Source organism: Primulina eburnea, chromosome 4, assembly GCF_022965805.1.
Source record: "Primulina eburnea isolate SZY01 chromosome 4, ASM2296580v1, whole genome shotgun sequence".
NCBI lineage: Eukaryota > Viridiplantae > Streptophyta > Magnoliopsida > Lamiales > Gesneriaceae > Primulina > Primulina eburnea.
The window spans coordinates 36,968,283-36,983,774 of NC_133104.1; the positions used below are offsets into that span (position 1 = coordinate 36,968,283).

Genomic DNA, 15,492 nt, shown 5'->3' on the forward strand with positions numbered 1-15,492 from the left:
ATTACATGCTCATATATCAGAGGTTGGATCAGCTTGAGATCATTGGGTATATTGAGTCCGATTTTGCTGGATTCCAAGATAGTATGAAATCTACGTCGGGCTACATCTATCTCTTTGCTGGAGGTGCAGTTTCCTGGAAGAGTGATAAACAGTCACTTATAGCCTCTTCCACCATGGCAGCTGAGTTTGTAGCTGTTATGAGGCATCCAATCATGGAATATGGCTGCAAAATTTTATCACGGGACTGCGCATTGTTGATGGCATTGAAAAGCCACTAAGAATACATTGCGACAATAAATCAACAGTTATGTATTCCAATAACAACAGGAGCTCGACGAAGTCAAAACATATTGACATCAAGTTTTTGGTTGTTAAAGAAAGAATTCAGAGTGAAAAGTTGTGTATTGAGCATATCGGTACAAACTTCATGGTTGTGAATCCGCTTACTAAGGGACTACCACCGAAACAGTTTCACGAGCACACTACTAGTATGTGTATTATGTCAATTGAGGACATTCAGTTTTAGTGGGAGTTTGTTATTTTAAAACGCTTTTCAGTTGTAGACATTTTCAGTTACAGTTATGTAAATTTATTTTCTGCAGAAATAAATTTCAAGTTAAGTTACACTCTGATTATGGTTTAAAGTTTGATCTCAATAAGGTTAAAGGGAGGACCAGTTGAAAATAGGCATGTTACGGTCACATTGCATGAAATTTCCATGCTACACATCCACTTCATGATACATGTCATTCAGTTGTGTTGGCATATGTGACCATTGATGGGTCTAGTTACCTTGAATGTAGCGAAGATTGCTTTGATCCTATGTTGATATGATTGATGGACCGGATTGGTTATATATACATTTCGGAATGACAACAATTTTGAGCTCATAAGGTTATTTTCACAAACATAATTATAAGGTTGCATATATAGCCCAAGTGGGAGATTGTTAAATCAATTTTATTTATATGGGCTTATATGTGAATAATTATGTGTAGTAGGTTGTCTATTAAGTTAAGCCCAAAAATAAAGTGATCAAATAAAGTTTCGAGTTATTAGACTTTAATCTATCTAATAGGTTGTGGGCATTTAATGTGTAGAGACATAAATGTAATTTCTGTTTTTATGATGGGCTAAAACAGAAATATCAGAAGATATTGACAAACATTATCTATAAATATGGGTCATGGTCCCCAGATCTCGCGTTATCACTTTCGCCATTCTCTCCCCCATTAAGAAAATAATTCTGAAGAGAAACTAAAGGATTCTCTAAAGGAAAGAGCGCGTAGATCTGGAAGATCAAAACACGTTCTAAAGAATTCAGGATTATGACTTCAGGTAAGCTTCCGCTTAAGTTTTCAGTCAAATTCTTAATGATTTAACGTGATGGATTCTACGGTTTATGGGTTTTTCCCAACAACTGCAACTTATTGATTAGAGAATAAAGACTCTATCCACTGAGTTACAATAACTTATATCAAAATTTTAGGACTTTATCTATATATATCATGCAAGTAGCATAGATAAAGACCTTGAATATACTACGGTACTATGAGGTCGTACATATGATGGCGATCAAAAAATTCATTTATAAGTTAATGTATATTATAAATGTGTTTTTAGTCAATTCTTAAATAAAAATAAAGTTTGCTCGGTCTTGATACTAGCATCTGTGATGTGATCTACGTTTCATTGGTACAGACATGGAGATGTCAAAACATACAGATGAGTGATCACATGAAAAATCTCTGAACAACTATCACTCGAGCTTTCCAAGTGGTTATCACTTATCGAGTTGCGAAGTTCGCAATTATGGTTGTACGGCATTAATCCTTGACCCAGGACAACATGGAGGCTCTACGTCCAGGTACTGAGCTTTGATTCGTTTATCGACTCCTCGAGAATCATCAAGTGACGAGGTTGGGTGTAATTTCAACATACGTTGGAGTCGATGCATTGTAGTCGGGGATTCACCGTTTATCTACAGGTATAAATATCTTAAGTGTTATGATGAGTCAGTAGTACAAGGAATCTATAGCCAGAGTATGGGTTGTGCTTTATAGAAAAGTGTTTTCTTAATTGTACACATGATGTAACTATGATAACTCAAATATACATCTCATCGTTATCGAATTCATTTTCAACTCTAGAATCAATTAATTAAATAATTATTATTTAATTATATTTTGTATTGTCAAATGTTGAAATACTACATGTGATATTTGACGTGAGAGAGACACTTAATCTAGAAGAGTTCTAGTAGGATCGTGATTGAACTATGGAGTGTTCTAGAAATATAAGGTCCATGAATTTAATTCACGTAACCTGAATGCATGCAATCTAGGGTTTTATTTAAAATTATGAGCTTAATTATTTTTGTGTATTTTATATATAACTCTTTCATGATAGGATTTATTTCATGGCATAATTTTAAAAGTTCGTGCATTAGAATTTCTAGATGCATTTCGCGTTCGAACGAGGAACGGAGACCGGAGAATTATCAGGAAAATTATTTTTATTACATGATTAATTTTTATTAATTAATATAAGATGTTTTAAATGTATTTTTCAAGTAATGGGCTTTGTTGGGTATTTTTACCCGTCAGAGAATATTTTTAACCGATACGTAAATTTTATCGAATCGGGAGACTTTTTGAGGGTTCGGGTAATATTTTTAAAAATGTACCTAAACGAAATATTTTTCGAGAGTGTGTTTGAGCTTGTTGGGCATATTTTTAAGCTTATTGGGCTTAAAACTCTTTTTAAACTTTTTAAATGATAATTTAGGGCTCATTACCTTGTAATTAATTAAATAATTATTTCATAAGATACCCTAAACCTAAATCTCCTTCTATCAGCCGACACTCCCCTCCACCTATCAGCTTAATCTCCTTCTATCAGCCGACACTCCCCTCCACCTATCAGCTTTCTCTCGGTTTTCATCACCTCCTTCAGCAGCAAAGCATCGGCCATAGCATTTCTTGCAAGAAAAATTCATCTGGTACGTTCCTTTCACGCGGTTCTTTACGTTTTCGAGTGTATTAACATCAAGGAACGCTTTGTATCACTTTTTTACTCATCACACACGTTTTATATGCTGATGAATGTGTTTATGCATGGACACTTTCGATCCAGCCTTGTGCATGAGAGATTTTCGGGTTACATGTGTTTTCTTGCATTTCCATGATTGTTACTCACACTTTTTCTGGTTTTTCGTGTAAGGGGCTGCTGTATTGCGTCGAAAGGGAGCTTTTATTGTCGAGAGGTATGAGGATTAGAAGATGGAGTCGAAGCTTGATCGATTTAGGTGATAATGCTTGAGGACCGATCGGGGTTGGTGTTTGTTTGGTTTCGATATGGTTAAGCCGTGGGTTTGAGGTACATCGGCTGTGCAAGGGCTGTCCCCTACCTTGGACCAGACCCTGGTGGATCTGAGCCATGGCCTGGGATATCTCGAACGCGGCTGGATCTAGTTAGGAGGCCGATCGTGCGCGGGTTTGGAAACTTGGCTCGATTGGGTGTGTTTTGATGTCTGGCGAGTAGTTGCAATTTCCAGCGTGCATGTGGCTGGGTCAGTGGGTATGGTAGGTCCCTTAGGGTCTGGTCTAGGTCCTAGTTGGCTTGGTTCGTGGCTGGTGAGAGCCGGTGTAGCCTAGGGGTGCTAGTTTTCGAGTTGGTGCATGGAGGGTTTGATAGGGGGAATAGCTAAATTTTTCCAGCAACTTTGGGACTGGTTTTCGTGAGTTTAGGAGGTCTGGAATTGATGGTTTAGGAACTGGACTAGTAAATTTAAGACATGGTTTGAGTTGGGTTGATTCGGATTAAAACCGGGACTCCACTCCAAGTTTTAAAACGAATCGGTTAAGCTATGAAACGGGCTCGAGTTTAAGTCTAGGAATGCTTAAAAATATGTTTTGGGATATTTTAAGGAGTTTGGTAAGCTTTGGATTAAATTTTATAGGTCCAGGTGTAAAATTGTCATTTTAGGTTTCCAGGGGCAAAATGGTCATTTTGCACCCACGATTAGATTTTGGTCCTGGCACCTCCCTGAGCACAAAATTTATCATGTTTTAAATGTTTATGCATCATGATCACGATTTTTAAGATTTTATGAAAATATACGTTGCATGCTTGGTTTTAAGCAAAATTGCATATGTGCATGATTTTGATAAGTGATGAAAATGGTGATGTTTTGAATGATGAGAATTAGTTGTGGCTATCGAAGTATATTTAAATGCTTAAGACGTATATGTAAATGCTGATGATGAGGCATATGCACAGTGGATGGGTAATCCTGTCACTGATGTTTGACAGCCGCCGGGTACCGTGGTTCTATATATGATGGATCCATCGTAAATGATGATGATGTACGATAGTCACCTCTAATGAACTGAATTCACCAAAAGATATGATGAACGATGAAAGATGAATGATGATTATTGATGAGCTGTTTTGACATGTTACAAATTCATACGACACGTTTACATTACGCTTTTAAAGTTCATGAAAGATATATTGATTACATGATATTTTCTCTGCTGTGTGCTATGTATATGTACTTGTTATTTCTGCTACAGGTGTTTTGAGTCTTTAGACTCACTAGGCGTGTGTGATGCAGGTGAGCATGATATCGAGGGGACTAGAGGTGCCGAACTCTGAGCAGGCAGGCTTGGTGAAACGACATAACCCGAGGACCACATGTTTTCCGCACTTTTATGATTTTATGAGAATGAGAGGATTTGAGTATTTTCTTTATATACACTGATGTATTTCACTGTTGGATGTTAGAATTCTACTTGCTTATGTTCCGTTTTATTTTAATGGCAAACATTTATGATTACTTGTAAATGGTATTTTAAGTAGGATTACATGCATGCAAAATATTCAAACTCTTATTTTCAAAATGTGAGCTTTTTAATATATAAATATATATATATATATATACTTTTGATAAATCTTATTTATTATCCTCAACTATTGAATATCATCTTTTTTGAAACATCTACTTATTTAAAATGTGAATAAATAAGATTTATCAAAAGTTAATAACATACGTACAAGAAAATATAAAGCTAGATTTTCTACACTCTCTCTTCTCTCTCCTCAAGTAAAATCAGCCCACTCCATGTTTTGACAAGGCTTCGATCAATCACCTCTGTGTACGATTGCTCTGCCCCACCGCCGCTGCCAGAGTTTAGTCAATTCCGGAAATTTGATTTTCAATGCAAAAACGTTTAAGATTTTGAGTTCATTCTAAACGAGGAATCCGGTTTTTTACCGTGGACCTAATTATGAAATTTGCATAAAGGCGTTTGATCTAGTAGATCGTTCGTATAGAATTATAATAAAGACTATCTCTATTTAAAAACTAAAATAGTTCGGTGTCAAGCATTTAGAACGCAAAGGTAAAATATCTAAACACCATATTGTCGGGGTTGAATCATACGACATCTAAGAACGTTTTGATTGTCAAAACGAAAATTTTAAAATTTTGTTGCTTTTTGGTTGCGAGACAATGGTATTATAACAGTGACATCAGATAAATGTTCTCAATCATATGATTCTTTGTTGTTTATTGATTTAAATCTTTTTGAGTATCTTGTTTTTAACCGCTTAAGAATTTTTCTAGAAAATTGAAGTGCTTTTTTGAAAACATGATTTTCGGTTTTGTAATAATAAAAAATTAACAATGCCGACAGTGTTGTTGCAACGTCCGAAAAACCAACATACGTAAACCACATGCATATTGCTTAATTGTTTTATTTAATTGATTTTAAATACTTGCATGATATTTATTAAATATTAAAGGTATGATATCATGATTAAATGATAATATGACATGATTATATGAAATTGAAGGATTTTACCCGAATATTTGATAATAAGCAGGGGAAAGGAGACCGAGGACAACTAAGACAAGAATATTTATTTTTCATTAAATAATTGCAAGGGTTCCTAATATGATTGAAAATGATTTAATTTTACTAAAAATGTTAGAGTTCGAATTATTTTGCGAGTCGAGCTCGATTTTTCACGGGAAGCCGATTTTGGGCAAACAAGGAGTTTTAAAAGATCAAAAATATTATTTTTGAGAAACTAATTTAATAAGCTTTTATGTTTTAATTAAATAAGTTTTATTGGGCTCAATTTAATTATTTTAAAAAAGGCCCAATTGCCCTTAAGCTTGCAAGTCCAAAACCAAAACTCATTAGCATGTTAATTAATTTATAAATAGGAATCCTAGGCTTTCAAAACACAATTCTTCATCTTGATAGCAGACGAAAATACACTCTCACACACACTAGGATTTTCGAAAATAAGGTTGGGGAGAAAGGCTAGAGTTCTTCGTCATCCGGTCGTCCAATTTCGCACCCTCGCCGACGATTGAGTATTCGAGTGTTATAAATGCAAAGATACATTTTCTAAACTCTTTTAAACATCATACAAATCATAATATGCATGATTTAATTGTTTATGCATGAGAAAAATAGGTGTTTGAATACTTTTACAGTAGAACGTTTATTTTCAAAAATACTATGCTTTTTCGCTTGTTATGAAAAACGTTATGAACCCAACGGACACGCTACCAACTAAGGATGAATTATTGATAAAACATGATAAAATAATAGAGAAATACATGTTGGAACCAATGGGGAAAAGCCAGAAGAGGGCCGAGGGTTTGTTTGGGTTTCACTTTATTCAAGGGGCTCGGCTAGGGTGCATGGGGTGATGGGGCTTGACCAGGTCTTGAGGAGGTTTTGTATGGGATGTGGTTAGGTCCTAGGAAGATTCCTAGCCATGCTAGGACTCGAGGGGAACGCTAGGGAAGAGTCCACGGGAGTTGGGACTCTTCCCCAAGCGCATTCAGGTGAGTCTCGGGCTAGGGGGCTCACGGCTCAGTATGGGGCTGGGCTAGGTGCTCTAGATGGTGACTTAGGATGTTCCAGGGAGGGTCAGTGAGGCTCGGACTCGGTGGTGGCTCAGGTGAGGAGTCCCCCGCGAGAAGGAGACTCCATCGTGTTTTAGAGGGTCACACAGCTACTGCTGTTTTTGGTGGCTCACTGCTTCTGTTCAAAGGTGTGGGCTAGGCTTGGTTGGGTCTGGGCGTGGTCCAGGGATGGTTAGGGTCAGGTGGGCTTGGTGGTGGCTCGAGTGGAAGAGTCCTAGGGGCACTAGGAGACCTGGGCGTGAGTATCACCTTGCGCGCAGCTTTTCACCTTTTGTCCAGGAGTGTGTGCATGAGTTAGGGGCTAGGTCCAAGGATCAGGATTGGTCAGGAGGGTGCCTAGGTGGGTTGGCTAGGGTCTGGCTTGAGGTGGCTCGACCGTGGCTCGAATAAGTTGGGAGTTGGCTCGGGTTGTTCATATATGGGTCAATTTCGAGATTTAAATAAGAAAAATTGTAACCATGGGTCCACAGGTGTGGTTCATGACTCAGAATGGTAGATTAGGTATTAAAAAGGTTATGTTTAAATTTTGGAAAGAAAATATGGAGTTTGAATTTATTCGGGATTTAATCGCCTCACGAAACATTAATTAAAAAATTAATTAGAACGCCTCGATTTAAGCTGAATAAAATTATGAAAAAATTAGATTTAAGCTTAAATAATTATTTGGGATAAGCCCATGTCATTAAAAGTAAAAAAAAAGATAAAATCGAGAATTTTTACGTCTAGGGGCAAAACATTCATTTTACACTTGGGAACTACGTAAAAGCTTGGCAGCGTCTCGAAGAATCATAATGCATGTTAAATGATATTTTATGATTTAAAATGATGATTTTGATAAAAATATGATATTTTATTATTTAAAATGATGATTTTGATGAAAATATGATATTTTATTATTTATGGTAAAGCTGTGCAATTTTTATTGCGAAAATGCTATTTTTGGAAAGTCGTGATATTTTATGACTTAAAAAGAAAAGAAAAAATATTTTGAGGGATGTGAATTGACTGTGATAAATGATATATGATATGTGGGAGATCCGTTTTAAGAAGGAACGATGAACTTACATCTTTGTGGAGATGTTGTGAGGGAAAAGGCCCTAGAGGGAGCTCATTTATGGGAAAAGACCCCAGAGGAAGCCCGTCTATGGGAGAAGGTGTCACGCCCCGAGACTCGGGTTTGACACCGGCGTTGTTTAACAGTCACGCGATTGAAAACAACAAGCCTTCGTAGCACAGTTTAAACCGAAACCAGTCTATGATTCATATTTCAACCGAAATAAATATTGTATTTACAATAATGGAATAACAAAAAAAACGACAGAGTTTATAATGCGGAAGCGTAAAAAAATAACTTAAACTAAATTCTTCTAGCGTTCACCATCCCCAAAATTGTTCGGACTCCTCCTCCTCGAGTTCTTCTTCAGACTTATTTGGGAAGGTTGTAAGGGGGGTGAGTATTTGGGAATACTCAGCAAGCGGGGGAATATCGAGCACAATAAAACAACATGCATAATTTTCAAAAAAAAAACACATACTTGCATAACTTTTCCAAAACACTGCGATTTATCTACTTTCTATGGTTTACTGACGTCAGTCCTTAATTTTTACTCCTCTAAGGGGGCGAGGCCGTATAGCGGTTATGTCCCCCACCGCGTAAGGGTACGTCATGGTTGGGATTCCCACCCATATACAGTCGATTCCTCACAGTGTTTTTAAAATCGTATGACAACATAAAAGTAGAAGAAAAATTGTACTCGACTATTTTTTTCTTTCAAAATTTTCGAAAATAATCCCACATGCATAACCGGAATTTTAAACATTAAAATAGCCCACTTACCTTAAATTTCTTGAAGAAAACTTGAAAAACTACGGTGGCTGGACTGCGGCAGGGCTTCGCTGTGCTCGAAAAAAAAACCTAAGGAACTAGAGGGGATTTTCGAAAATGTGCTAAGATATGAGGTGTGAGTTTTTGAGTTAGGTGACCCTCCTATTTATAGGGGTTGGATGCTATCTCGATAGGTATCATCCGTGTATCAAATCTCCAACAAAATCGTGATCTAAATCTTGGTGATACGCGAAAATCTAATCTTTATCCAACCAAATTTTCGAAATTTGTATGATATATAAACTCTTGAATTCGAAATTCTAGGGTTGGTATTATCCCATGGTTGATTTTTATCCCGGTATCAAAAATTATCTCAAATCTTAGCTCTTTATCTGCTTGATAATAAATAATATACATGATATTATTATTCACTAAAATCTTGCAAAATCTCATATCCTAAAATTTAAATAAAAATCTGGTATCCAAAATATACTGTCATGATAAAACGATAACTTAAAATCTTGGGTTTTACATCCCTCCCTCCTTATGAGAAGTTTCGTCCTCGAAACTTGGGTTGGCTTGGTCTATGAAGATGTACGGGTACTGGTCCCTCATCCTTTCTTCTAGTTCCCACGTGGCTTCTCTTTCAGTGTGGTTAGACCATTGCACCTTGACGTAGGGAATGATTCGTCGCCTCAGCACTTGGTCCTTGGTGTCCACGATTCTAATGGGAACCTCTTCGTACTTCAGCTCTTCTCCCAAGTTACTTTCGACTATGAGCGGTTCTACTTCCAACACGTGGCTTGGATCTGAGATGTATTTCCGTAGTTGGGACACGTGGAACACATTATGAACTCTAGACATGTTCGGCGGCAGCGCCAATCTGTATGCTAGTGTGCCCACTTTCTCCAAAATTTCAAAGGCTCCCACATAGCGAGGGTTCAACTTCCCAGTTTTACTGAATCGGACAACTCCTTTCATAGGCGAGACCTTTACGTAGGCCTTGTCACCAACGTTGAATTCCACTGGCCTTCTTTTTAGGTCGGCCCAGCTCTTTTGTCTGTCTTGAGCTGCCTTGAGTTTCTCTCAGACCACTGTAACCTTGTCTACTGTCATCTGTACGAGATCGGGTCCTACCACTGTCTTTTCTCCCACTTCATCCCAATATAAGGGTGATCGACATTTCCTTCCATACAGAGCTTCATATGGAGCGATCCCGATGCTGCTGTGATAGCTGTTATTATAAGCAAATTCGATCAATGGTAGATGAGTGCTCCAATTGCTACTGAATTCTAGGGTGCAGGCTCGCAGCATGTCTTCCAAGGTTTGTATTGTTCTCTCGGTTTGGCCATCGGTTTGAGGGTGATAGGCCGTACTGAGAGTAATTTTCGTTCCCATGGCCCCTTGGAAGCTTTTCCAAAAACGTGAGACAAACCTTGGGTCTCTATCAGATAGGATGCTAACTGGTACTCCGTGCAGTCGTACAATGTTGTCCATGTACAGTGTAGCTAACTTGTCCAGATTGTAGTTCATACGGACGGGTAGGAAGTGTGCAGATTTTGTAAGTCTATCTACAATTACCCATATTCCGTCCTGACCTTGCCTTGACTTTGGTAATCCTACCACAAAGTCCATGGAGATGTGCTCCCATTTCCACTCGGGTATCTCCAAAGGTTGCAATAATCCTCCAGGTCGCTGGTGTTCTGCTTTGACCTGCTGGCATACTTGACATCTGGAGACGAATTCCGCTACATCTCTTTTCATGCCATTCCGTTCTTCTACCTCCTTGATTAACTTTTGGTTACACTCCGATAGTTGCATGACCACGTCCCATGACTCGTCAATCCTCAGCTTATCTCTCTGTCGTGCTTCAGTTAGCTCTGTAGTGCGCCTATCCATTTCCTCCCTTACCTGCTTAGCTTGACCCAATGCTGTGACTAATGAGTCTCGAAGCTCGGAATTATGTTCGTTGACGAGCTTGAACATTTCGAAGACCTCATCGATTCTTTTCTCTTTTACCTCCAGCTTGGTCGTCAGGTCCTCCACCTGTTGTCTCCTCTTGAAGTTGGTAGCCCTCATCCTTCTGATGGTCTTCTCATGGTTCCAGAGGGCCCATCCGTTAGAACTCCTAATATTCTGGGTGTGCGCGTAAGATTGGTGACCATCCAACTGAATCGATTCGATGAGAGCAACCGGGGTCACTTTCTTACGAGCGGTGAGACGCGTACGAGTCATTTCCTGGGAACAATAAAGAAAGGAAATGCTCAGAATATATACAAAATATAGGACAAAATAAATGTCAAGAATTTATAGAGCAGGGTATTGAAATTTAGGTGAAATTTTTTTTTTTTTTTTTTTGAAATTTCCGAAAATTTCCGGAATAGGAGGAATCGGCGGGTTGACTCGATGGTTCGGCCGAGTTGACTCGCCGGGTTGACTCGCCGGAGAACGGTCGGAGTAAAAGCGCATGTCGGAAACAGTGTAAGGGTCACGGAACCGGTGCTGGAACGTCCAGACTCGGTCGGGAAGCTACCTAATTTCGCCGGAGAATCGCGCAACTTGCGTACTAAACTCGAATTTGGGCGTTTCCGATTGGTCGCTCCGATCCTAAAATTGGTTGGTGATAAACGTTGCCCATGGATTGCCTATCCTGTAGGTAAAATTAATTTAAAGTCAGAGTAGGAATGGTAGGGTAATTGGACGAAAATGTTTTTCGGCATTTAGGGTTTATGCCCAAATTCTTAGATCTGAAATTACGGCTCCACCCGAACACGAAATCTAAAATTAGTTGAGGGCTTTCGTTCGTTTCGTCGAGACGATTCTAGAACAGGTCTCCGATCGAAAACGCGTTACCGGAAAAGGCCGGAATCGGAGGAAAAGCTCGGCGGCGCACGTAAGATGCTGTTTGGCTGAAATACGAAAATTTCCGAATTTTTTTTTTTTGAAACTCGATTCTTCCACTCGGATCTTGAACCTGGCGGCTCTGATACCACTAAAATGTCACGCCCCGAGACTCGGGTTTGACACCGGCGTTGTTTAACAGTCACGCGATTGAAAACAACAAGCCTTCGTAGCACAGTTTAAACCGAAACCAGTCTATGATTCATATTTCAACCGAAATAAATATTGTCTTTACAATAATGGAATAACAAAAAAAACGACAGAGTTTATAATGCGGAAGCGTAAAAAAATAACTTAAACTAAATTCTTCTAGCGTTCACCATCCCCAAAATTGTTCGGACTCCTCCTCCTCGAGTTCTTCTTCAGACTTATCTGGGAAGGTTGTAAGGGGGGGTGAGTATTTGGGAATACTCAGCAAGCGGGGGAATATCGAGCACAATAAAACAACATGCATAATTTTCAAAAAAAAAAAAAACAAATACTTGCATAACTTTTCCAAAACACTGCTATTTATCTACTTTCTATGGTTTACTGACGTCAGTCCCTAATTTTTACTCCTCTAAGGGGGCGAGGCCGTATAGCGGTTATGTCCCCCACCGCGTAAGGGTACGTCATGGTTGGGATTCCCACCCATATACAGTCGATTCTTCACAGTGTTTTTAAAATCGTATGACAACATAAAAGTAGAAGAAAAATTGTACTCGACTATTTTTTTCTTTCAAAATTTTCGAAAATAATCCCACACGCATAACCGGAATTTTAAACATTAAAATAGCCCACTTACCTTAAATTTCTTGAAGAAAACTTGAAAAACTACGGTGGCTGGACTGCGGCAGGGCTTCGCTGTGCTCGAAAAAAAAACCTAAGGAACTAGAGGGGATTTTCGAAAATGTGCTAAGATATGAGGTGTGAGTTTTTGAGTTAGGTGACCCTCCTATTTATAGGGGTTGGATGCTATCTCGATAGGTATCATCCGTGTATCAAATCTCCAACAAAATCGTGATCTAAATCTTGGTGATATGCGAAAATCTAATCTTTATCCAACCAAATTTTCGAAATTTGTATGATATATAAACTCTTGAATTCGAAATTCTAGGGTTGGTATTATCCCATGCTTGATTTTTATCCCGGTATCAAAAATTATCTCAAATCTTAGCTCTTTATCTGCTTGATAATAAATAATATACATGATATTATTATTCACTAAAATCTTGCAAAATCTCATATCCTAAAATTTAAATAAAAATATGGTATCGAAAATATACTGTCATGATAAAACGATAACTTAAAATCTTGGGTTTTACAGAAGGCCCCCGAGGAATCCCGAAGATCGTATTTCCATGGTGGAGTCTAGTGCCCACCCCCTTGAGCCATGTGGAGCTGAAGACTGATCAGTCGACCGGAGGATAAAAGCTAGTCACTTTCAAGGATCAAACTTCACCCAAAATGTTATATGATTGAAAGCTTTACGATTAAAATGATTTTATGATATATAATTTATTGATGCTCAAAAGCTATTTTCAAATGATTTCTTTATGCTGAAAGCTATTTTAAATGGTTTATTTATGTTTAAAATTTATTTTAAATAAAAGTATGATTTTAAATGTATGTGATTTTATACGTATTATTCGATATCCATGTTTAGAACGTGATGAGTCATTAGACTCACTAGGTTTGTATGATGCAGTATTTAATGATTTATGGGAGGCACTGACGATTAAGTGAAACGAGTGCAGTAGTACACACCCGATGGCCATTTATTTCCGCACTAGCTAGATAGATTAAAGATTTAAAGATTGATGTTAATGCTTTTATTAGAGATATTTTTATGCTATATTTTATCGTTAGTTGATCTTTTTAAAGGTCGATGTAGGATTTTTGGTTAGTTGACGATTTATGATTTTCATGCACTTGAGATTTAGATTGTTAAACTATTATGATTGTTGATTCTTTTAAGTCATTTTATTTAGGATTTTCGAGTTTATGATTTTAAAAAAATTAGTGGACATATTAGTTGCCCTTTACGGGCAGCACTGCCCCACGCAAACAGATTGTTGCATGCGTTTTTTTTATAAAAAAAAAAAGCGCAGCCCTGCCCATGAAAGGGATGCTTGAGATTTCAGGCAACAGTTTGTGATGCACAAAAACTTCCTAACTTGTTCGGGTAGTGTACGATGTTGGCTGGGGTTGCCTGAGATGGTATCAGGAAATCCTTAACCCATGGGCTCATATTTTTGGGCCTAAGGCAATTTTGTCTTTTTAAAAAATTTTGAGAAAATTTGATTACTTTACCTTTAAAATTTTTTTTTGATAAAATTATGAGATTGTATTATAAAATAAATAATGGAAATATAAGTTTATTATTTATGGTAAAAAGTTTTTTAAAAGAAATTTTAATTATTAATAAATTAATGGGATAATTAAATAAACGTGTGTATTTAATTTATTGATTTATTTTTAATTATGACGATTATTGATAAATTTACAAGATACATGTTTTAAATTATAATATGTGAGATATTATTTCGAAAATATGTAATATTATATTTTTGTATAAAATGTGATATTATATGGTAAAATAATGATCGAAAATCATGACCAATTTGTTACGAATATGTTAGGGTATTTTATATTGTTGGTATTTTTTAAAATTATTTGATAATTATTAAGTTGTACAAACCCGTTCCCACCCCTTAAATTTGAATCTCAATGTGCCATGAAAAGTTAATGTAAATATTAGATTTAGTAGAAGATCGAGATTTGAAAATGGTTGGCCCAGATCATTTGTAACGACCATGACTATCCTGATCTTGGGCTCATTTTGGGGATTTTTCTCATAAACATGTTCGCTCTATGACTTTCTCTCTCACGGGCTTTCTCATGAGCCGTCACTCATAGAATTCCCCATTCCTGAAAAAATTTGTTCCTTTCGCCTCTTCCATCACACGAACCTAAGACCCGGGGGATAAGTACTTGGATTCATGAGAACGGGTACCAATTGAACTATTAGCCCAATTGGTACCTACTTTCATGAATCTAAGTACTTATCTTGGAGTTCTTAGGTTTGAGTGATGGGAGATGCAAAATAAACTCATTTTTCTATGTATATTATATGAGTAATGGCGCATGGAAGCACATTTTTTTGTAAAGACTGTGAACTATCTCGATTTTGGGCTCCTTCTGAAGTCTTCTCCCGTAAACAAACTCGCTCTGGAGCCCTTCTCTCTCACAGACTTTCTCATGCCCTGTCACTCATAGAATATCCTCATCTCTAGAAAAATGGGTTCTTTTTGCCTCTCTCATCACTCGAACCTAAGATCTCGGGGATAAGTACTTAGATTCCAGAGAACGGGTACCAATTGAGCTAGATGAGGGAGGCGAAAGGAACCCATTTTTCCAAGGATGTGGATATTCAATGAGTGACGTCACATGAGGATGCCCGTGAGGGAGAAAGCCCCAGAGGGAGCTTGTTTCCAGGAGAAGGCCCTAGAGACATCCCAACATCGGGATAGCCTAGGGTCATTACAAAAAAATCTCAATCCTTGGGAAAATGAGTTCATTGGGCCTCCCCCATCACTTGAACCTAAGACTTTCTAGATAAGTACGTAGATTCATGACAGTGGGTACCAATTGTGTAACGTACCGTACTTTTCATACTCAACATTTGCGGAAAAATTAAAAATTTTCTTGAATGTAAACATTCATACGGTCGTCACTCAACATTTTTAAAAATAGATCTCATAATCATTCGTCATCAATAAAAATTTTTCTAAAAGAAACTGTCTCAAAATATTTCGCATCCAGATATTTAAAAATC

General features: G+C 37.6%; 1 protein-coding gene across 1 annotated transcript; it reads right to left on the reverse strand.

Moving 5' to 3' along the window:
• Positions 1-9,302: 9,302 nt before the first annotated feature.
• Positions 9,303-9,755, reverse strand: LOC140830259 (uncharacterized). The gene has a single exon (XM_073193541.1). The coding sequence runs from the start codon at positions 9,753-9,755 to the stop codon at positions 9,303-9,305; it is 453 nt and encodes a 150-aa protein (XP_073049642.1).
• Positions 9,756-15,492: the final 5,737 nt, after the last annotated feature.